The 24,467-nt window shown below is 43.0% G+C and overlaps 2 protein-coding genes and 1 pseudogene across 2 annotated transcripts; 1 reads left to right on the forward strand and 2 right to left on the reverse strand.

Moving 5' to 3' along the window:
- The first annotated feature begins 11,475 nt into the window (after nucleotides 1–11,475).
- Nucleotides 11,476–15,019, forward strand: LOC146624962 (uncharacterized; annotated as a pseudogene).
- Nucleotides 15,020–15,333: 314 nt separating this feature from the next.
- LOC146624963 (uncharacterized) lies at nucleotides 15,334–17,688 on the reverse strand. Its single transcript, XM_085361873.1, has 5 exons — nucleotides 17,525–17,688; nucleotides 17,345–17,448; nucleotides 16,728–16,872; nucleotides 15,807–15,927; nucleotides 15,334–15,638 (listed from the first exon to the last, which is right to left on the reverse strand). Exons 1-5 carry the CDS (start codon nucleotides 17,597–17,599, stop codon nucleotides 15,334–15,336), a joined length of 750 nt encoding a protein of 249 aa, XP_085217999.1. The 5' UTR covers nucleotides 17,600–17,688.
- Nucleotides 17,689–22,104: 4,416 nt separating this feature from the next.
- On the reverse strand, nucleotides 22,105–23,209 carry LOC146624964 (uncharacterized). The gene is made up of 5 exons (XM_085363234.1): nucleotides 23,005–23,209; nucleotides 22,836–22,911; nucleotides 22,477–22,754; nucleotides 22,267–22,344; nucleotides 22,105–22,179 (listed from the first exon to the last, which is right to left on the reverse strand). Exons 1-5 carry the CDS (start codon nucleotides 23,185–23,187, stop codon nucleotides 22,105–22,107), a joined length of 690 nt encoding a protein of 229 aa, XP_085219360.1. The 5' UTR covers nucleotides 23,188–23,209.
- Between the last annotated feature and the right edge of the window lie 1,258 nt (nucleotides 23,210–24,467).

The raw sequence follows: 24,467 nt of genomic DNA on the forward strand, positions 1-24,467 counted from the left end.
CACGTCCTATTGTGGCCAAATTCAGCCACTTCAAACAAGAAGAACAGGTGAAAAGCCGCGGCAGGGAATTAAAAGGAACGGACTTCAGCGTGAACGACCAGTTCCCCAAAGAGATCCTGGAACAACGCAGAGTCCTCTTCCCAATCCGACGCGGCCTCATCCAGAAGGGCTCCCGCGCTGTCATCACTGTGGACCGGCTGTACGTGGACGGACAGCTTTACTGTGGACTCTTACCAGATAAGAATCTGCTACACCCTTTCCCTATCCACTCACACTAACTTGCATTAACTTAACATTAACATCTGTTTAACTTACCAGTATCAAATCACATCTTAAGTGTGATATCATAGCAGAATTAACACCGTCACTCTCCATCAACGGTTTGATTGGAATGTTTCAGGTTTTTTTTTTCTCTCTTTTCCCCCTTTTGTTTTTATGCTGCTCACCCTTGTCCTTGGTTTCTTTCTTTATTTCTTTCACTGCTTCGATCACCTGCTTCCACACTCATCCACAAACAACATCCTTTATTTCAACACATACGTACAGCACGATCACACACAATCATGCGCTCAACAGCAGCACATTTATATTAGTCAGACAGCGCACACAGACCTATGCAATACACTCACTTAAGCCAAGCCTACTCATATTAGTAAATATGCACACACATAGTCAGACTCAGGGAGCATCTCGCCACACATTTTTTCCCTCTCTCCTTCTCTTTATCTGTGAACAAGTGATGTATTCTCTCCACCTGTCTAAGCGACACACACAGCATACATCCCTAGTTATGCACAGACATCTATGGGTACACTGAGGTTCATTACATGGAATATAAATGGAGCTGGCTCTGGAGAAAAGAGGTTAAAAATATTTAACCAACTCAAAAAGCTACAGGCAGATGTTGTCCTTTTACAAGAGACCCACAGACCTCTTAGAGGTTCGAATGAACTTAAAACAGCTGAGTTTCCTAATGTGTTCTCAGCTTGTTATAATTCTAGACAAAGGGGAGTAGCAATTTTAATACATAAAAATATTAATTTCACAGTACTCGATACAGTTATAGATCCAGAGGGCAGATTCTTAATCATTAAACAATCTATACTTGATAAAAGCTATGTATTGTAAGTGTATATGGTCCAAATGTTGATGATCCCTCATTCTTTGACGGTTTTTTTCAGTGCACTCTCTGAACACTTAGATGGCACACTTGTTCTTGGAGGCGACCTCAACCTTGGACTAAATGAAGACATGGATAGGCTCAACACAGCAGGAACTCAGCGCAACTGGCAATCCACAAATATAATCAAACAGTATATGAGCGACTTTGGTCTTTGCGATGCATGGCGCTCCCTTCACCCCACCAGTAAGGAATATACTTTTTTCTCGCATGTTCATCACTCCTACTCTCGTCTGGACTATTTTTTGGTCAGCAGCTCACTGCTCACATTTCAGACACTGAGATTCACCCTATAGCTGTTAGCGATCATGCTCCTGTGTCTTTAACACTAATGCACAAGAATAATACTACACCAAGAAAAAACTGGAGATTTAATACATCGCTGCTTAAAGATGAAGACTTTATTAAATATTTTAAAAGAGAGTGGACTTCATATTTAGACTTTAATGACACTCCCGGAACATCAGCTTCTGTTCTATGGGAAGCAGGGAAAGCTGTGATGAGAGGTAAAATAATTTCTTTCTCATCACATAAAAAGAGAGAAGAAAACAAAAATATTATGGAATTAGAAAAAAACATCAAATCACTAGAAGAAGCCTACACGTCCCACCAAAATCAGGAAACATTGAACAAAATACGCAAAACAAAACTAGAATTAAATGAGATAATTGATTTAAAAAAAAAAAAAAATTCTTAGTACAAAGACTACGCTTACAAAATTATGAACATGGTAATAAATCCGGTCAATTTCTAGCAAACCAGCTAAAAATAAAGAAAGAAAAAACAACTGGGAACACAATATATGACCCGAAACAAATGAACAACATTTTCAGGGATTTCTATAAAAGATTGTATTAACCACAAATAAACCCATCTAAAAAGGACATTGATCAGTTTGTAGAGCACGTAACTCTTCCAAAATTATTAGACACTCAAGAAATGGCACTGGATTCGCCACTGACATCAGGTGAACTCCAGGAAGCCCTGATAAGTATGCCCAATAATAAGGCTCCAGGTCCAGATGGCTTTCTTGCAGAATTCTACAAAGAATTCTGGATGATTCTAGCACCAGTTTTCTACAGAACGTTGTTGGAAATCAAAGAAAAGGGCAGACTTCCATCAAATATGAATTCTGCAAACATTAATCTCCTGCTAAAACCATGCAACGACCCTGTATATCCCTCAAGCGATCGTCCAATATCCCTTATAAATGTAGACCTTAAAATAATCTGCAAAGCTTTCTCAAAGAGACCCGCTTCATCCTGACCAAACTGGTTTCATAAAAGGTAGGCACTCATCAACAAATACACGCAGATTACTTAATTTGATAGACTACTCATACAGTAAAAACCTAGAAACTACAATATTCTCTTTAGACGCAGAAAAAGCATTTGACAGAGTTAACTGGAAATTTCTATTTGCAACTTTACACAAATTTGGTTTTGGATCCTCTTTCATTAACTAGTTAAAATATTATATAACTCCCCAACAGCTTGTGTCAAAACAAATGACCAAACATCCCCCAGCTTCTGTCTCTTGAGGGACACCAGGCAGGGATGCCCACTCTCCCCTTAACTGTTTGCAATTTTTATTGAACCACTAGCAGCAGCAATTAGACAGAATTCAGTAATTAAGGGCATAAAATGCAAGAACGTGGAACATAAAATCAGCCTTTATGCGGATGATGTGTTACTTTTTCTCCAAAACTCACAAACTAATATCTCTGGGGTGATTGAATTGATAAACTCTTTTGCAAGAATATTAGATTACTCAATTAACTGGTCAAAATCTACAGTCATTCCGATTAATTGCTCCTTCCATAATGCTTCTTCTACACCACTGCAATCGGGAAATATAAAATATTTAGGTATTAATGTTTCTCCCAAGCTTGCAGATCTAACTAAATTAAACCATATCCCACTTTTAAAGAAGGTAGAAGATGATCTGGCTAGATGGAAATGTCTACCCATATCATTAATGGGAAGGGTTGCCGCTATAAAAATGATGGTCTTACCAAAAATAAATTATTTATTCTCAATGATCCCAACTAAACCGCCACAAGATTGGTTCAGATCTCTAGATTCATACATGTCCAAATTCTTTTGGAAAAATAAACCCCCACGTATAAGCTTAAAAACACTACAAAAGACCAAGGATAGAGGAGGACTAGAACTGCCTAACTTTCAGCACTACTTCTTAGCCAACAGGCTTCAGTTTATCTCAGGATGGCTAAAACATACCCTCTTAGATGAACCTTGGCTAGATGTAGAACAGGCACTTTGCAATAATCTAGAGATTTCAGATCTACCATTTATCAGCTCAAACATCCAACGACATGAATGCTTCAAAAGCGTCAACATCAGCTCTTCTCTGACAGCATGGTGGGAGTTTCTAAAATTGACGGAGTCTTCATTAATCCCATGCAAACATACACCTATCTGGAACAACCCTGACATATTACAAACCAATAATATGATAAACTTTTCAGATTGGAATGGTAAAGAAATCAAATGCTTAAAACATATATTAGAAGGAACAGAATTTATTTCATTTGACAGACTAGTTACACAATATGGGATCAACAATAGAATAGAATAGAATGCCTTTATTGTCACTATACAGTTGTACAATGAGATACAGAGCCTCTCCTACTCAGTGTAAACATGCTGGGGGGCGGTACAGTTCTGCAGCGCTATGTACATATGGACAGTATTAACATAGGGAAAAACATATATATATATATTAGGGGTGCAACGATACACAAAATTCACGGTTCGGTTTGGTTCGATACTTTGGTGTCACGGTTCGATATTTTTTCGATACAAAAAAAATGTTCATGCCTTTTTAATTTGTCATTTATTAAAATTATAAATATATATTTTAACTCAAAAGTACAGTTTTTAAATTTAACCCTAACCCTTGTGCGTGTTTTTTATTTTGACAGCGAATGCGCACCTGCGGACCACTTATGTGCAGCCCTGGTTATTTAGCTCCTCATTTTGCAGCCACAGAAATTCTTTTGTCCATGAAACCATAAAGCTGCACTTTCTTTTTGCCTTATAGTCTGATTTGTCATAACTTCTCCGTTTTGTGGTAAGCTTTTCTTTGGCTGTCACTTCTTCACCCTGACCTGTCTTATTTGGCTCAGCAGAACTGAAATGCTTTTACACATGCACTCACATAAGCTCAGCGATTCTCTGCGCGATCAACCTCTCACATGTTTAAGCTTGCTGCGGGAGATTTCACTTGTCATGTTTGCATAGTAAGCTAACAATTAATAAGACGATGTCAGAGGAATTGGTGCACAAATTATCATCACTCACAGATCAGTGCTGTCGCTCTCTATACACCGTTCACGCGATTGCAAAGTGAAAGCAAAAAAACAAGTGCAAATTCAAACGCGATTTCAATATGTCACATATTGACAGTGGCTCACCGATGCCAATGACATAATTACCCAGCTACATTTCCGAAAGAATGCAAAAGCATTGACATATATTTTTCCTTCCTACAAAAGCCCGACGGGCAGGGCAGAGATAGATTTTGGTAGCCCGACTGAAAAAATCGCTAGCCCCGGGACGTCGGGCTAGCGATATTGCGAGCCCTGTATCTGATTGAGGAATCACTCATCTTTGGAAAAGAGAGTTTATTACAGAGAAATGTCTCTTTCCAAAATAAAAGCTATACTATCCGCTTCTTCTGGGCTATATTCTCAGCAGCATATTAAACAGCTGTCTAAATGACTCGGCTAAAGTTAGTAGCATGCTTGCTTGTTTTTTTCTGCTTCCACTTGTCTTTGCACTAGGATGATGTCGGCGTAAATGTGCAGTCATATTCGTTGTGTTCCCACTAGTGCTTTCAGGCTAATCTCGTTGAAATGACCTTAACGCCACAACACGGCAAATCTCCGTTAATGAGCTATCCCTGATAGCCCCGTGCATGGGGCTAGACGGCCAACACGTTAACGAGCTAACTGCGCTAACACACTAGTTCCCACCCATGTAATTGAGCATTGCATGGCACATCCAACATACTGTTTTACTTTAGTCCATGACTCGCTTACCTTCAGGGTCATACGTCACATGAAAACCAAAATAATTCCAAACGCCAGATCTGAATGAGAGTGGGGGAGGTCCATGTTGTAAGGGGAGCTTAACTTCTGTCTCGCTAGCTTGCCCTGCGCTCTTCCTTCTGACGATGCTGTCTGTGTTGAGCGCTCAGTGAATCTGCGTTCGACTACTCCGCCTAGGCTGCACTGTCGACCCTAGGCGGAGCAGTCGAACGCAGATTCACTGAGCGCTCAACACAGACAGCATCGTCAGAAGGAAAGTTGATAAAATAAATTACAAATGTTGTATTGTTCGATACATATGCGTACCGAACCGAAAGCACTGTATCGAACGGTTCAATATCGATACGAATATCGTTGCACCCCTAATATATATATAAACTGTACAATATACAAGACGTAAGTAATATGTAATGAATAGTGTTATGTATACAAGAAAAACTTTTTAGAATATCAACAAATTAAATCCATAGTAAAAAAGAAATTCAAACCGGGTCAAGTTGAACTACAAACACCACCAAGTGTGGTTCAATTTCAAAAAGAAGAAGCAAAAGAAGATCCAAACTAAGCTTCACATAAGCATCGTCATGAATTCACTATAACTTTTGCTGTTTTGCTTCCACCACGATAAAATCACACTTCATGCACAGCTCTCTCTCTCTCTCTCTCTCTCTCTGTACTTCAAGAACAGTTTCCCGTCTATCCCCGAAATCTGTTTTCTGCATTATTCACTTGCTTGTTACGCACAAGACTAACGTTGTTTACAGCGCTGTCGGCCGATGTTTTTTTTTCCCTTTTACTTACTTCCGAAAAGAAAACCTAATTTCTGCCGTTCAACAGGCTTCTGAACAAATTTAAACTTTTTAAAATTATACAAAATGCAAAATGCTCAGCTGTGTCTCTAATAACACCGCTGTAACTTCAGAGGTAATGTTCATAAGTTGATTAATGGTTTTCTTTCGTTTGTGATCTACTGCAGAATATTTTTATAAAATCCCAGGCCAGGAAAATCACCTTCATGTTTTTTCTGTGCTAATCAACGTTGACAGGCTATGACAGCGTCCTTATGTGCCAACACCAGTGTTTTAACTAGCAAAGCAACGTGGCTGATGTGGAGTGAAGCCACGTTAATGACAACGTGTACAACCATTGGAGATGTGAGCAGGAACAATTGACGGAACAACTGACGGAAAAAATGTGGACTTTATACCAGTTTTTAAATTGTGTTGATCGGCCACGTAAAACCAGAGTTATGATAAAAATATCTGCAATGTTTGTTTTTCTTCCTGAATACTGTCGTTGTTTATATTTACTGCGGGAAGAAACGGTAAAAACTGCGTTTTATAAGGAAAACACTCAAAAGCACTCTCCGCCTGTGAGCAAAAACAAAACAAAAAAACACCTCCCACCCTTTCCTATTGGTGGAAAAATGTACCATGTCGACCAATCAAAAAATGAAATGGCAATGTGGCATTTAGTTGTTTAGGAAGGGGGAAGATTTAGGAGTGACAGCGGTGTTTTGAGATGTGAGAGATTTGTGACATTTAGCATGTTTGGCATAAAGTTGGTGTGTTGTCTTGTGTAGTTAGTGTGTAGTGTAGTCAATAGTTTTGTTGTGTGTGTGAGAACAATGAGGCGACTGCTGAATGTTACAGGTGTTACAGCAGTGATACATCTGCTGTTGTCAGGCCTGCAGGTATCAGGTTGTTGTTCTCCTTCATCTCATAGTGGACAGAAATTATTTTTTGGAGTGACACAAATAATTTGTGTGGCATCAGATTTGAGGCAGAACAGCTGATTGTTCTGTAAATAGTTTGAAATGTTTATTTAAAAAACTCCTTGGCTGCACTTTTAGGTAAACAGCTGCAAAAACTTTGTTTTACTTTTCTGAAGAAGTAACTATATAATTAATTGCCCAACATTATATACTGTATTTTGCAGACAGAGAGTTACAGGACTCTCTCCCTGATCACAGACTCATACTCATAGTACAAGCCAGAGATTTATTTAAAAAAAAAAAAGAGAGAGAAAGAAAAAGAAAGGTGTGTTTTCAAAATTGGAGTTATTTTTACTTCCAATAGTGTTAACATGCTACACAGGTCATGAACAAGAATTTTTTTTTAAAATTTTCATTATAAGTGGGCTAAAGCATTAATTAAAAGTAGTCTAACATAAATGCTAGACTAGGGCCACTTCCGGCGCCCCCCGTGTGCGGCAGCCTGTTACAGCAGCTCTGCTCAATCTGAGTTTCTTTCTTTCTTATCTTTTCTTCTCGTAATTTTTTATAACTAACGTATCAGTAATTAGACTCTGCAACCATGTTCTACCGTTTTGTGCTAGTTCTGGTCGTTTTTCTTAGTTTATTTCTACTTTTTTCACGCGTGTCTGGGGACCCAGAGCAGGGATCCTTTGTTTACAGTAAGGATCAGCTGTTAGCGCTGCGTCCCGCAGCGGTACTGCCGGCGGACAGACCCGACATTCCCAGCGAGCTGAGGAGGAAAAGACGGGGGTGTCGTGCTGGGAAGGAGCGCCGTCGCCCGAGAAGGAGACGTTATCGACCATCTCTTCCTTCTGTAATCATTGGAAACGTAAGATCTTTGCCCAATAAGATGGATGAGCTCACGTCGCTAACCTGGTCACAGAGGGAGTACCGGCAATGTAGCATCATGATGCTAACGGAGTCGTGGCTAACACCGCTAACTCCGGACACAAGCGTGACACTACCGGGATTTCAGATGCTGCGAGCGGACAGGACGAGAGAGAGCGGTAAGAGGAAAGGAGGGGGACTGGCAGTTTTTGTGAACGACAGATGGTGTAACCCTGGGCACATCACTGTGAAAGAACAACTCTGCAGCAGAGACATTGAGCTGTTAGCCGTTAGCATGCGTCCGTACTATCTGCCCCGGGAATTCTCGCATGTTATCGCAATAACAGCGTATGTCCCCCCCTCGGCCAACGCGGATGCAGCCTGTGACACTCTCCACTCAGTGGTCAGCAGACTGCAAACACAATCTCCGAGAGCCCTTCTCATAATATCAGGGGACTTCAATCATGCCTCTTTGGACTCCACACTGCCCACCTTCACCCAGTATGTGACCTGCTCAACCAGAGACAATAAAACACTGGACTTACTGTATGCCAATGCTGAAGAGGCATACAGTTCATCACCTCTCCCTCCACTGGGCAAATCTGACCACAACCTGGTGCACCTTGTCCCTGTGTATGAGCCCTTAGTGCGCAGGGTGCCACCAGCCACCCGCACAGTGCAGAGATGGTCAGAGGAGAGCGAGGAGGCTCTTAAGGACTGTTTTGAGTCGACTGTGTGGGAGGTGATCTGTGACGACCATGGAGAGGACATCGACAGCCTTACTACATGCATTACTGACTATATTAATTTCTGTGTGGATAACACCGTACCTACCAGGACTGTACGGTGTTTCTCCAACAACAAACCTTGGATTACCCCAGAAATTAAAGCTGTCCTCAAGCAGAAGAGGAGGGCCTTCAAATCCAAAGACAAAGAGGAGTTGAAAAGGGTGCAGAGAGAGTTGAGGGGACTGATAAGGAATGGGAAGGACAGCTACAGGCAGAAGATGGAGAACCAGCTTCAGCAAAACAACGTTGGTGAAGTCTGGAGAGGCCTCAGAACCATCTCAGGCCACAAACAGCAGAACTCTCTGCCTGGGAGGGATGTGAGGTGGGCAAATGAACTGAATCATTTCTTCAACAGATTTGATTCAACCATGAGACAGTCTACAACATCGGCTGCAGACTCACCCACCCCCACTGCTGCTGTTCCACCTCAGACACTTCACACCTCCTCTATTCACCCTGCTCACTCCTCCCCACCCCCAACAACAGCATCCAATACACACTCAACACAAGGCTCCAGCCTGTCTCTCTCAACCACCCAGGTTAGGAGGGAACTGAGGAGGATTAATGGCAAGAAGGCAGCGGGCCCAGATGGCATCAGCTCGAGGGTCGTCAGGTCCTGCACGGACCAACTGTGTGGGGTGATGGAGCACCTCTTCAACCTGAGCCTGAGGTTGGGAAGAGTCCCACAGCTCTGGAAAACCTCCTGTGTTGTACCAGTGCCAAAGACTTCACGCCCCAAGGACCTCAACAGCTACAGGCCGGTGGCTCTGACATCCCACCTGATGAAGACCCTGGAGCGGTTGGTCCTGGCTCAGCTTCGGCACCTAACAAGCTCATCACTGGATCCACTTCAGTTTGCCTACCAGCCTGGCATTGGCGCGGATGATGCCGTCATTCACCTCCTACATCGTTCCCTCGCTCACCTGGAGACCGCTGGAAGCACTGTGAGAATCATGTTCTTTGATTTCTCCAGTGCCTTCAACACTATTCTTCCCTCGGTTCTGAAGGACAAGCTGGAGAACTCTGGAGTGGACCATCACCTCACTACCTGGATCCTGGACTACCTCACCGACCGACCACAGTATGTGAGGACTCAGGGCTGTGTGTCGGACAGGGTCGTCTGCAGTACGGGGGCCCCACAGGGAACGGTTCTGGCTCCGTTCCTCTTCACCATCTACACTGCAGACTTCTCCCACAATTCCACCCAGTGCTTCCTGCAGAAGTTCTCTGATGACTCTGCAATAGTCGGCCTCATCACTGATGGGGACGACAAGGAGTACAGAGGACTGACTCAAGACTTTGTGGACTGGTGCCAGCTGAACTACCTCCAGATCAACGCCAGTAAAACCAAGGAGCTGGTGGTAGACTTCCGCAGGCACAAGCATTCTCCACTGCAACCACTGAACATCCAGGGTATGGACATTGAGGCTGTGGACAGCTACAGGTACCTTGGTGTTCATCTGAACAACAGACTGGACTGGACTCATAACTCAGACGCCCTCTACAGGAAAGGGCAGAGCAGGCTGTACCTGCTGCGGAGACTCAGGTCGTTTGGGGTGGAGGGCCCACTCCTGAAGACCTCCTATGACTCTGTGGTGGCTTCTGCTATCTTTTATGGTGTGGTCTGCTGGGGCGGCAGCATCTCTGCTGGGGACAGGAAGAGACTGAACAGGGTGATCCGAAGGGCCAGCTCTGTTCTAGGATGCCCTCTGGACCCAGTGGAGGTGGTGAGTGACAGGAGAATGGCGGCTAAGCTGTCATCCCTGTTGGACAACGTCTCCCACCCCATGCAGCAGACTGTGACAGCACTGAGCAGCTCCTTCAGTGGGAGACTGCGGCACCCACGGTGTGGGACGGAGAGATTTCGCAGGTCTTTCCTCCCCACTGCTGTCAGACTCCACAACAAAGACTTTAACTGAACAAACACACACATCCACACATGTGCAATAACACTAAGTGCAATAATCTTTTCTGGCATCGTTGTATTTTTACTCAGTTGTATATAGCATTCGTATTCTATTTTTATCTTATTGTATATTTTTATTCTATTTTATTCTACTGTATATAGTATATTATTTTATTCTATTCTGTACAGCTGTGTACTGTATTTATTCTTATTGTATTCTAATTTTTGCGTCATAACTTTTGCACTGTCCACTTCCTGCTGTGACAAAACAAATTTCCCACGTGTGGGACTAATAAAGGTTATCTTATCTTATCTTATCTTATCTTATGCTGTAATTTGATTATTTTAATAAACCATGTAACTTGGATGGATTCGATGCTGGCGTGACCACAGTGCACACGTCTGCTGTTGCTCACAGTGGTCCAAGGGACGCTCAGGGAGTTTGTGTGTTCGCTCAGACACATGATAAATTAGAGGAAACATTGCTGGTCACATAATAACAAGCACAGTCATTTATAGAAATCTATTTTTTTTTTATTTGAGCAGTGTTATCAGTGACTTTGGTACCATGTTTGTGAGCATTTCCCACATATGCAAAGGAAGAGGGTCAGGAAGTACAAGTGATGTACTTTCAAGCATGCTTCTCCACCATGAAAACTTTGGAGAAAAATGTGTCTGTTTTAATTAGTGGAGTGTAAAATGACAGTAAGTATTTGCAGGCTCAAGATGGTCCATTTTTCATGTTTTCATGTTAGAAAACATGTCATGCATAACTGCTAAAACTCAGTTACTAAAGCTCTTTCAAGCAGTAATGTGTACAAATTACGCCGTAACTGATCAATTATGAGACGTTTTCCCAGCCACTACGTGAGAAGTGGTCATTTCCCATGCTCTCAAAGTAGCGCGCATTGTATCGGGTGCTGTTAACTTGTCCCTCAATGAACGATGGCGTCGTCTTCCAACAACAGTGCTGGTGCGAACAATCAGGTGAGTGTTTAAGTTTGGAACAATTACACTGCAGTCTGTGAATACTACGAATTTAAGAAGTCACTATTGTTACGGTAAATTTTTCGGCTATTCAGTTTTTTTATTTTATAACGTTTTTTACTGAAATGCTAGCTCAACAGAAACGCCTCGCTATCATTTTCAGCTGAAACTTACGTCCTACTTGATCTGTAAGCTTGGAGAACAACAAAGTTAGTGAAGTAACGTAAAATTCTTTGTATTTAATTTAGGAGCAGCTAAAAAGAGAGATGCTTCAGTGACTACTGCATAAAGTTTCCCAGGTCATGCACAGACAACCCCTCGATGTGGACTATTTGCAGTTTGTTATCGACCATGAGATGGTCCTTTTAAGATCTTTGTCCGATCAGGTTGAGATCCCTCAAAGTATTATAAATGCTCTGATAGAGCTGTCAACTGTGCTCAGTATGGAGGACGTCAATGAACAAACCCCCTCTCAGATGTCAGTGTCAGAAGGAAAGCTGGGACGTCCAAATTACAATGTATCACCTGTACAGCTCCAGATACTGACAGAAATGTTCTTATCAATCACCCAAATTGCAAAACTTCTTGGAATATCTGTGAGGACAGTGAAACGTCATTTGCATGAATATGGCATTTCCATAAAGCAGTGCTACAGTACAACAAGTGATGAAGAGCTGGACAATTTAGTAAGATCTATAAAGACAAGAACACCTCATGTTGGATAAAGGATGATGAAAGGGATGCTTCAAGCCATGGGCCACCATGTACAGTGGAAGAGAGTGTACTCGTCGATGCACCGTGTGGACTCTGCTGGTATTTTCTCAAGAATGACAAGGCTGGGATTTGTGGTCCGAAGGACATATTCAGTGCAAGGTCCTCTTTACTTGATGCATATAGACACAAACCATAAACTAATAAGGTAGGATGAATTCTGACAATACTGCTAAATACTGAATTATGTTTTATACCTGTTAATGCCCTAGTTGTTGTTTTTGTTGTTCTTTTTACAGATTTGGCCTGGTGATATTCGGAGGGATAGATGGGTACTCAAGAAAGGTGATTTTTCACTTTCAAAATTGAGCTGAATGAGATGTTAATTGAAAAGTGAAATACTTGTGTTTTGGTCTACCATAAAACTTACCATATACTGTAATATAGAGATCCTTCTGTAGAACAAAATGTTCCTAATCTGTTTATGTTTGTCAGTATTTGGTGACTATAAATGCTTGGTAAACTAATTCTTCAAGTTGCTAAAAGGACTTTTTTTTACCCTTTGCATTTGGGTGAATAGTTGATTACAAGTACTGCTACACCTCATGGCAGCTTGCTACCTTGGGAATTATGTAGCCGGCTTTTTTTCTTGTACTTATAAATATAAAATAAATGTACCAAGCTACAATACCTGATAAACATGTTTCTATCTTTAATTATAGTAACTTGACTTGACCAAGTTTCCACTTAATGATATTTACATCTCTAGATCATGTACCTGGGTGCTGCTGCCAACAACAGAGCATCAACTGCACTTGCTTTCTTCTTGGAGGCTGTACAAAAGTATGGCTTTCCATTGAGGTAAAATCTATACAAAATTAATTTTCACAATGCTTGTGCAAATGTGTAAATATGATTCCCCCCCCCCCCCCCCGATTAGCAGTGTAATTATTTTGACATGCAATATGTAAACTGTAGCCTATATGATCAGTTTAAATGTTTAAATGGTTCAAACATTTAGAATTCTTGAAAGGTGTGCTTATACAGAGCTGCACACTGTTGAATGACCAAAACAATAAACTTCTAATAACCAGTCTAAAGTAAAATTATATTAAAAACACAAAGGCTGCAATAAATTTTAAGAGTGACATGTTTTTTTTAGATTTAAAACAAATTGTACTGTCGATGTTTAATTTTGTTTCAGAGTTCGAGGGGATCAAGGGGTGGAAAATGTTGGAATAGCAAGATGCATGTTCACCATCCGGGGCTGTGGAAGAGGAAGCTTTCTGTCAGGCAAGAGTGTTCACAACCAAAGGTATGTGTAGTATTTGTATAAATGTCCCATGGAAATAAGAAAAATGTTCTTATATATTTTTCAATTCAGTGAATTTCTGGGTAAAATTCTGAAAACGTTGCCATATTTTGATGTTGAACAGAATAGAGCGCTTGTGGCGAGATGTGTGGATGGCTGTTTCAAGCGTGCACTATGAAACCCTTCACAACCTCGAGGATGAAGACCTTCTGAATCCAACTGATGGTGTCCACATGTTTTGTGCCCAACATACATTTCTTCCACGTCTGCAGAGGGATCTGGATGTCTTTAGACAGGGTTGGGATAACCACCCTCTAAGGACAGAGAGGAATCTGTCCCCACAACAACTGTGGACACTGGGACTCCACCAGAATCCAGTTGATACTCCAGACACAGTGGAGATACTAAAACAAATCTAAATTATACAATCCCTCTTTAATCAAGTTTCAAAAAGTGCACTTGGAGATGTTGAAAAAAACACGGTGTGCTGTCACTGCAGACTATCAGCTTTAAGTTGGGGGTATTTGCATCCAAATCAGTTAAAAGTTGTAGGAGTTACAACAGTCTGCATGTGTACCCCCCACTTGTTAAGTTACCAAAAGTAATGAGACAGAATATTAATCATAACTGAAACTGGATCGCAGAGACTTCAGCAGATGTTGGGCTTCATACCTGCTGATGCTCTGTCAGGCCTCTACTGAAACTGTCTTCACTTCCAGCTATTATTGAGGCATTTGTCCTTCAATTTTGTCTTCAGCAATGAAACACTGCTCCGTCAGATTCAGGTCAAGTGATTGACTTGGCCACTGCATAACATTCCACTTCTTTTAACTATTTGTTTTTTTTCTGCAAAATGCTTTAAGTGATTGTCCATCTGGACCATCAAGTGCTGCCTCATGAGTTTCGAAGCATTTGGCTGAATATGAGCAGTTATATTGCCCAAAACACTTCAAAATTTATCCTGCTGTTTTTGTCAGGAGTTGCTTCACTAAATACAAGAATATCACATCCCTGGCCATGGAACATCAGAGAAGCCAATTGTTCCATTACTTTTGGTCCCTTAAGTGGAAGGCACATATGAAAACAGTTCAAATACCTCTGCAGTTATAGCCAATCGTGTTAGTTTCATTTCAAATCCATTGCGTGGCATATAGAGCCAAAAGTAGAATTCCCATGTTCCAATATTTATGGAGCTGACTGTTTGTCTTGAAATTCCCAACACTGTTTTTGAATTGTCATTTGAAATATCTTTTTTTTTTTTAAATCATCACAGGAACTCGAGGATGCGTACTTAGATGTCAACTCTATTGGTGAGCTGGATGGGAGCAATCCTGGAGTAATTCTTCCATCAGATAGAGGACATCTGAGGAGGACATGGCAAGACTAAGAGACACTGTCAATGTAACAAGGCCCTCTCAGTCACATGGCCGAGACATTTATTTGGATGTACTTAACTTTGTACTAGCTCACCGTTCCTAGGCAGCAACATTTTTATTTTGAATTTTCAACCCAGAGAAGGTTCATGAATAGCTCAGGCCTTTATTTGATGTGATATACATGTAAAATGAACCTGCCAGGAAATGTTTATGTGAACACTCAAACATCACATTACAAACTATTTTTTTTGTCTCTGGCACATTTTTCAACAGTAAACCTGTATGTTTTTGTGTGCTTCATGCCACTCATTAAAGAACTCTGGCTGTCAATCTCCAACTTTGAAATGTGCTTCCTGAACATTAAATGGAAGGAGCAGCATTTTGAGTTACACCTCAAAACTATTGATAGACAATGCTTTACACATTGTTAAATTCCTGGCCAAGATGAAAAGCCTCCAGCAGAACCATTCTGAATTGACTATAGGACTTCATATGTTTCACAGGCAGGACAATGGTCTTAGCACAGGATGACACAACAGTATAGCAGATGCTGTGATTTCCAAAGTCAGCTTCACAATTGTGATTAAATTTTACCACCACAGCAAAGTCCTTCTTTTCTGAGGGGAGGAGAGGAACATGGCCTTGACCGGTGATCCATTGCAGAAACCTGGCAGGTGTGATAGATCTTGGGCCATCTTCGTCAGCTACATGTTCTTCACCTTCTGTTAGGATAAGAGTGAATTTTAAGACGTTTTGAAGAACCCTGGCCTTTTGGACAAAAAAAATATCTAAATATTTGAATTCGATACAAGTGTAACTTTTGTCACTAAAACCTTAGAATATAATTTTGGAATGTGACAACTATAAACTAGACAAAAATAACCATTTACCTTCTGACTCATAAAGCAAGTCCTGAATGAAGTTAACCAGGTCCAGCTCAACCTGATGCTTGGAGGTTCCCTTCTCACTCAGCTGAGGGTGAATGGACGCCATGACAAACTCGGCACTAACCTATGATGATATTAGAAAGCAAAGCAACCCAACGGCTTGATTACTTCAGGGATGCAGTATTCGGGCCCTAGAACTTTTCCACAGTTTGTCACAAACATGAATATATTTTATTGGAATTCAACATAAAAGACCAATAAAAAGTGGTAAACAACTGGGAATTGTAACAAAATTCATCCATGATTCAAAACATTTTTTTACAAATAAATAACTGAAAAGTGTGGTGTGTGTAATTATTCAGCCCCCTCAGTCAATACTTTTTAGAAACACCTTTTGCTGCAATTACAGCTCCCAGTCTTTTAGGGTATTTTTCTACCAGCTTTGCACATCTACAGACTGACATTCTTGCTCATTCTTCTTTGCCAAACTGCTCCAGCTCAGTCAGATTAGATAGACAGCGTCTGTGAACAGCAGTTTTCAGATCTTGCCACAGATTCTGGATTGGATTTAGATCTGGACATTGACTGGGCCGTTCTAACACATGGAAATGTTTTGTTTTTCTATTGTTGCCCTGGCTTTACTGTATGTTTAGCAATCATCAGGAAATGTCTATGGGCAACTGACTACACTGAGACCAAAGGGGGCTGAATAATTACACACACCACACTTTTCAGTTATTTATTTGTAATAAATATTTGGCATCATGTATGATTTTTGTTCCACTTCTCTAATGTACACCACTTTGTGTAGGTGTTTCATTTAGAGTTCAAATAAAATAGATTCATATTTGTGTCTGTAATGTAACAAAATGTGTAAATGTATGTAATACATACATGTAAAACTGAAAATACGTTTGTACTCACTTTCACATCTCCCCCAAGGACGAAGAGAGGCTGGCAGATTTCTGGGTATTGCTTAATCAGCAGGTGGAGGCCATACAGCTGCAAACCCTCCTTGAGTTGTTCCAACATTGGCTGCAATCTAAGCACAGCATGGAGTGTAATGGCTCTGTGGGTACAAAAAAAGAGATTAAACAACATCTTCAGATGCTATTTTTCTTACATTCATATAGAAAAGCTTCTATCCCCAAGCCATCCGTGCCCTAAACACACACACCCGCCCTCTCACATCATCTATAATTGACTGAGACAGGACTCTTCCAGACACAATTCCTTTAATTTTAAATATGTTTATATTGTCTATCCTGTAAAATAGTCAGATATCTATTCATATTAATGTACAGAATTCACCTGCTTGCTGCTACTACTGCACATTCACCCAGTGTATATACTATATATACATATATATAATGTTCTTCCTCTACACCCCCCCCCCCCCCCCCCCCCCAATTTTTGCACATGTCGAGGAGCGTGTCAGGCTACATTTCACTGTATGTTATACTTGTATAACTATGCATGTGACAAATAATAAAGAACCTTGAACCTTGAACCTTGAAAAACGAAAACCTGTCACAGCATACCGGACAATCGGTTCCTTGTTTTGAACCGAGATGGCTCCAGTGAATCCACAGTTTAAAATCTCATCAGTAAGGCCCTGAAGTGACTGCTCAGTTGAAGATTCCACCTAAAAGTAATTTAAGAGATGAAATTATATAGCTGCAATGTGTACTAAGGCAATATTTTTACTAGTTATACAGCACCTGGTCAATCAGTAACCGCAACTGTGAATCTGCCACTGTAATTTTTATCCAGCTGTGTTGGGTTGATCTGCCCATTGCAGAGGTAACTGTAAGCCCACTGGCTGAAAAATGTAGGGGCAGGACCTCCTTGTGCCAAACTAACGGCCAGAATCTCACCAACAGTCCTACTTATACAAACAGCATGAGTGTATTGCTTATACTATAAAACATGACAGTTTTCCCTTTCTTTAAAATAAACATGCCTGAAGAGTCCACTGTCAAAGTCAGTAAGGGAATAGTGTGGACTTTTTTGATGTGGTGGTCCTTCAAAGAAACGAGTCTTGATTCCGGCGACCATTTCTATTGAGAGAAGAAAGTTATGAATTATCCGATGTAAAACATTCATTTAGAGCTGGGTGAAATAAGATTTTTTTCATATCACAGTATTTTTTTCATTTGAGGCAATACTGATATATATATATATATATATATATATATATATATATATACACATATATATACACATACACAACAAGCTGATCTACAATACGGCAACAGTGATCAGTGAGATGCTTGGCTACAAGTTGAACAGCGACAAGGGGCAGTACCCTCCATGGAGAAGGAGGCTAGAGGGCAAGATCAAAGTAGCACGGAGGGAGGTTAGCCAACTAACGGAGTTGCAGAAAGGTGCGACAAATAAGGTGCCTAAGAAATACAGCAAGCTGTCCATACCTGAGGCCTTGGAAACTGCCAAGCAAAGACTCACAGCCTTGGCCAGCCGCTTGAGGAGGTACACCAGAGAGATAGAAGGCAGGAGAATAAACCAGCTGTTCTCCACAGAACCAGCAAAGGTGTACTCTCAGTGGCAAGGGAACAATAAGAGAACAGCACCACCAAGGCTGGAGACGGAGCAATACTGGAAGAGCATATGGGAGAAGGATGCAACCCATAACGGCAATGCTCAGTGGCTAGAGGATCTGAGGGCTGACCACAGCGACCTCCCTGAACAGGGTCCAGTAACCATCACAGTGGCAGATATCCAAGAAAGGGTCTCCAGTATGAAGAGTTGGACAGCACCAGGGCCCGACATGGTTCACGCCTACTGGCTGAAGAAGCTGACTGCACTCCACGAGCGTCTGGCAGCACAAATGAACCAGCTGCTAGTTAACGAGAGACACCCGGAATGGCTAACTGAAGGCCGGACGGTCCTGATCCCCAAGGACCCCAAGAAGGGACCGGTCCCCTCCAACTACCGACCAATAACCTGCCTCAGTACTACATGGAAGCTCCTGTCAGGCATCATATCGGCTAAGATGAACAGGCACATGGGTCAATACATGAGCGGGACACAGAAAGGAATTGGCAAGAATACCAGAGGCGCAAAACACCAGCTACTGGTAGACAGAACAATCAGCCGAGACTGCAAGACCAGACTGACCAACCTGTGCACTGCCTGGATTGATTACAAGAAGGCCTATGACTCAATGCCCCACAGCTGGATACTGGAATGCCTAGAATTGTACAAGATTAATGGGACCCTAAGAGCCTTCATCAGGAACTCAATGGGGTGGTGGCGTACAACACTAGAGGCCAACTCCAAGCCCATAGCACAAGTCACCATCAAGTGCGGGATCTACCAAGGAGATGCTCTGTCCCCACTGCTGTTCTGCATAGGCCTGAACCCCCTCAGTGAGATCATTAACAAGACTGGCTACGGATACCGACTACAGAACGGAGCAGTTGTCAGCCACCTCCTGTACATGGATGACATCAAGCTGTATGCCAAGAGTGAACGAGACATCGATTCACTGATCCACACTACCAGGCTATACAGCAATGACATTGGAATGTCGTTCGGACTGGAGAAGTGTAGTCGGATGGTAACAAAGAGAGGGAAGGTAGTCAGAACTGAGGGGATTGAACTACCAGAAGGCAACATTGCAGACATAGAGGACAGTTACAAGTACTTGGGGATCCCACAGGCGAATGGGAACCATGAAGAGGCCGCTAGAAAGGCTGCAACCACCAAGTACCTGCAGAGGGTCAGGCAAGTCCTGAGGAGTCAGCTGAATGGTAAGAACAAGATCCGGGCCATCAACACGTACGCCCTGCCCGTGATCAGGTACCCTGCTGGGGTAATAGGCTGGCCAAAGGAGGAGATAGAAGCCACTGACATAAAGACAAGAAAGCTCCTTACCATGCATGGAGGGTTTCACCCCAAATCCAGCACCCTGAGGCTGTACGCTAAGCGGAAGGAAGGGGGCCGGGGACTGGTGAGTGTCAGCACCACAGTCCAGGATGAGACAACGAACATCCAAGAATACATTAGGAAGATGGCCCCAACTGACCGAGTGCTCAGTGAATACCTCAGGCAGCAGAAACCCAAGAAAGAGGAGGGAGATGAGGAACCATCATGGAAGGACAGGCCCCTGCACGGTATGTACCACCGGCAGATAGAGGAGGTGGCTGATATCCAGAAATCCTACCAGTGGCTGGACAAAGCTGGACTGAAAGACAGCACAGAGGCACTAATCATGGCAGCACAAGAACAAGCTCTGAGCACAAGATCCATAGAGGCTGGGGTCTATCACACCAGGCAAGACCCCAGGTGCAGGCTGTGTAAAGATGCCCCAGAGACAATCCAGCACATAACAGCAGGGTGCAAGATGCTAGCAGGCAAGGCATACATGGAACGCCATAACCAAGTGGCCGGCATAGTGTACAGGAACATCTGTGCCGAGTATAACCTGGAAGTCCCGAGGTCAAAATGGGAGATGCCCCCAAGGGTGGTGGAGAATGACCGAGCTAAGATCCTGTGGGACTTCCAGATACAGACGGACAAAATGGTGGTGGCTAACCAACCGGACATAGTGGTGGTAGACAAACAGAAGAAGATGGCCGTAGTGATCGATGTAGCGGTTCCGAATGACAGCAATATCAGGAAGAAGGAACACGAGAAGCTGGAGAAATACCAAGGGCTCAGAGAAGAGCTCGAGAGGATGTGGAGGGTGAAGGTAACGGTGGTCTCCGTGGTAATCGGAGCACTAGGTGCGGTGACTCCCAAGCTAGGCGAGTGGCTCCAGCAGATCCCAGGAACAACATCGGAGATCTCTGTCCAGAAGAGCGCAGTCCTGGGAACAGCTAAGATACTGCGCAGGACCCTCAAGCTCCCAGGCCTCTGGTAGAGGACCCGAGCTTGAAGGATAAACCGCCCGCAGGGGCGTGCTGGGTGTTATATATCATAATGTGTCTCACTGATTTTGAAGGCTTAACATGACAGATGTACTGAAGGAACATCATACATCTGTTCCAGATATGTAAAAATTCCATTCAAAATGAAAATATTGATTCAAAAAAGATGCCCTGCGATGGACTGGCTACCCATCCAGGTTGTACCCCGCCTTTCGCCCTGTGACCGCTGGAGATAGGCACCAGCACTCCCCGCGACCCCACAAGGGATTTTTGGGGCAGGGATAGCTCAGTAGGTAAAGTGGTCGCCCCATGATCGGAAGGTCGGCGGTTCGAATCCACTTAACGGCTACCCTGAGGTACCCCTGAGCAAGGTACCGTCCCTACACACTGCTCCCCGGGCGCCTGCTTAGTGGGCTGCCCACTGCTTCACTGAGTGAATGGGTCAAATGCAGAGAAAAACAAGTAATTTCCCCATGGGGATCAATAAAGTATCCATTATTATTATAAGCGGCCAAGAAAATGGATGGATGGATGGATGGATGGATGATTCAAAAAAGAAATCATAGTATACAGAAAGGTGTACTTGAGACAATAATATTGACACCTTTTATCAACACCAAACCAGTAAGCTCATAACACAACATAGTCACATCACAGTCATGCTATGGTTTAAAAAAAAAAAGAGTATTTTCCCTGTGTTACCGGTGTTTTGGTTTTCGACCTTGGTTTTCTCATTTTTGGTTTCGGCCAAGAACTTTCATATCAGTCCATCCCAAATTATAAACATGATTGATGTATAGTTTAGTAAAGGAGAAATATAGTCATATTTACAACACAACTGGAGCAGAGTTCACTTAGAAGATAAAATATATATTACAGAAGTATAAAATTTAGGGATTGGTCATTTCTTCAACATAAATAATACGAATGGAAAAGTAATTGATCTCTTTAAGTTCACCTGTGAGAAATTCTTTTCGAAAGGCACCAGTGTCTATTCCTGCTTCCCCAAAGAAGGACACCTTCAACATTGCAGTGGGTGAATTTTTCTTTTGACGTTGCCACTGCAGAAGGTCTCTCTCCAGAATGTTTGTTCTTGAAATAAGGATGAACTGCTTCTCCACATCAACTCTTTGACAAATCGCATCCAACACATCGTCGACACTAAAAAAATCCATAAATGAAAGAATAAACACTCTTTATTCAGTTCAGAGTATTAATAGTCATCTGTGTGTGTGATGTTTTTTACCTTTTCATATGGTCCTCTTCTACTATGTTCTCCTCAATTTCATCCACGTCTATTACATTTTTGCTTCTAATAAAAATAAAGAAAAAGTTGGTGTGTCAATGGGAAATTCTCAAGATGTTATATCCTATATGTAATTTTAAAAGCCTTGCTTTTTCAACTACCTTTATCCACATGTGCTTTCATGGATTTCAAGGAAATAAGGTGCAAATTTCAAGTTACAGATAGGACACTGAAGTTTCTAAAACAGAAATGAGAGTTAAAATATTGAATAGAGTTCCATTGTAGTTATGTTAATGGTCTATACTCATTTATATTAAGATATTACTTCTTCATCCAATTCCTCTGTGTCGGTGTGCTCTTCAGAAGGCTGCACGGACACTATTTGGACCTCGGTTTGACATGCCTATCATAATTAATAGACATATAACATTGCTGATTAAGATTTTAAAAAAAGTGGGACAATTTTTTTATTGCCATTTCAATGCAATGCAATTTCATTAAAATAAATGCATATATTGTTCTAAGATGTATGTACCTCTGTGTCCTCAGCTGAAGACCCAGACTCTGTGCACTCCTGCACATGAAGAGCCAAAATATGCAATGGCAGACTTACTTTGCATGTTTGGCATTGTGCTTTGGGCATATTTTTAAATTCAACTGCATCAGGAGGTAACGGAGTAAGGTCAAATTCTTGCTGTAAAGGTACTATATACAGCAAGTTTTTCCCATTTCCTGTCATACTGCGTATTAGGGTCCCTGTGTAACCTTCAGAATCAGGAGGGACCAGTGTCAGTTTCCTTTTACCCTGACCGCCTGAAAAAAGTAGAGCCCAGATCTAGTTCACATAGGTGCAAATTATGGGACTATCATGTAATAAACATTTGTTACCCCTACCTGTAGCCTTGTAGAGCAACCATCCTCCAGTCAGACCCTGCATTTTAGGATATTCACTTTGAAGAAGTCCAAATAACTGCAGAAGAAGATCAATATTGTGATGCCTGCAGACTTGATGATCTTTACAGAGACATGTAAGTCTGAAAATCTATATATTTATTCCTTAAACCTCTTCATGGTTCATGTCCCTGGACATTGTGAGATGTCTTTTACCCAGTCCTGCCTGTGCAAGCTGAAATTCCTCAGAGGAGGTAGGTGTTGTTTCTGCATTACAGTTCAGCAAGTATACATAGAAACTGAAAGGCTTCCATGCTTTAAAAGGTGGTGTCACAGGGATCCTTGGATTATGCATCTTTCGTTTTCCAAGAAAACTTTTTTTTCCAAAGAAACCAGGGAATGATCTGAATGGAATTAGAAAAATACATGAAAATGACAGCACAGTTATAACACACCAAAAAGGTAGCCTGGCTGCCACTGGGTGGGCCGGGGATGGGCGTGAGGTTCTGGGGGCGCTCCGTCTCTGGGCTGGGGCCCTGGCCGGGCCTTGGGGGCTTGGGTCCTGGTTGGTGTGTTGCCGGGGTTGTGGGCGGGTGGGTGCATGGGGGCCCAGCCCTGGCGCAGGGTGCCGCCGGTGCGTCGAGCCACCTGGGGGGCTCTTCAACTGGTGGGGGAGATTGTCACATCTTCCAGGAGCTTTCCACTCTTCAGGAACTCTCTCTGCAGGAGGGGGAGATACAGGAAAGGTGGAGGAAGATCTCAGCCTGGGCGTCTATTGTCTTATGTAGTCTGGAAGATGAGTGGATAGTGGGGTGGGTGCAGTTTTCTCTGTGGTGGGGTTGGGTGGACTGTCCCGGGCTCTGTGGGGCCGGGAGGCGCTGCTGCACTGGGCCCCGGTCTGGATGGGCCTGGGCCCCCTTTCCCTGGCGGGTCGCGGAGTATGGGGGTGCCTACTGGGGTCAGCGGGGGAGCTGGCCCCAGGGAGGGGTCACTTGCCCCTCCCTTCCTTCCCTCCCCATCTCCAGCTGCCTCCCTCTTCCCGCTCCACCACAACCACCCACACATGCAGGACCTTGGAGTAGGGGTATGTCACCAGGGTGCAGAGGAGGCTACCCCCCCCCCCCCCCCTGTCCCCTTCTGGCTGCCTCTGCCTCTGCGGCCTGCTGGAGCGGGGGGGCTAGGAGGAGTTGGCCGTCCGACTGCGGTCTGGAGTGTGGGGCCTTCCTGCTGCTGCGGAGTCGGGGCGGTCTGCCTCCCCCCACCGCAGGGAAAAGGGTAACACCACCTGGGTCTGGGTGCAGTTCCCCCCTCCAGGGGCAAGGGTACCTAGACCCGGTTTGTAGAGTACGCTTGGAGAGTGTGATCGTGTGTACAGCGTCTCTTTATGTCTGTCTCCACGTTGGTTGAGTGTGGAGTAAGTGCATATGAGAGCGTGAGGGTGGGAATGGATGTTTGTATATGTATGTGCCTGTATGTCTGTGTCTGTATGTCAGGTTGGGTGTCAGACGCCACCTCTCTGGGGATATCTCAGGCCCTCCAAGGTTTGGAGGCCTATCTCCCCCTACCACCACTTCCCCTGCCAGTGGCGGACTCCCTCAGACATCGGTGCGTTGGTGGTTCTTTGTGTCCGGGGAT

The sequence above is a fragment of the Diplotaxodon limnothrissa genome, linkage group LG9, assembly GCF_057381915.1.
Source record: "Diplotaxodon limnothrissa isolate DT_005_m linkage group LG9, D_limnothrissa_male_GT1.1, whole genome shotgun sequence".
Lineage (NCBI taxonomy): Eukaryota > Metazoa > Chordata > Actinopteri > Cichliformes > Cichlidae > Diplotaxodon > Diplotaxodon limnothrissa.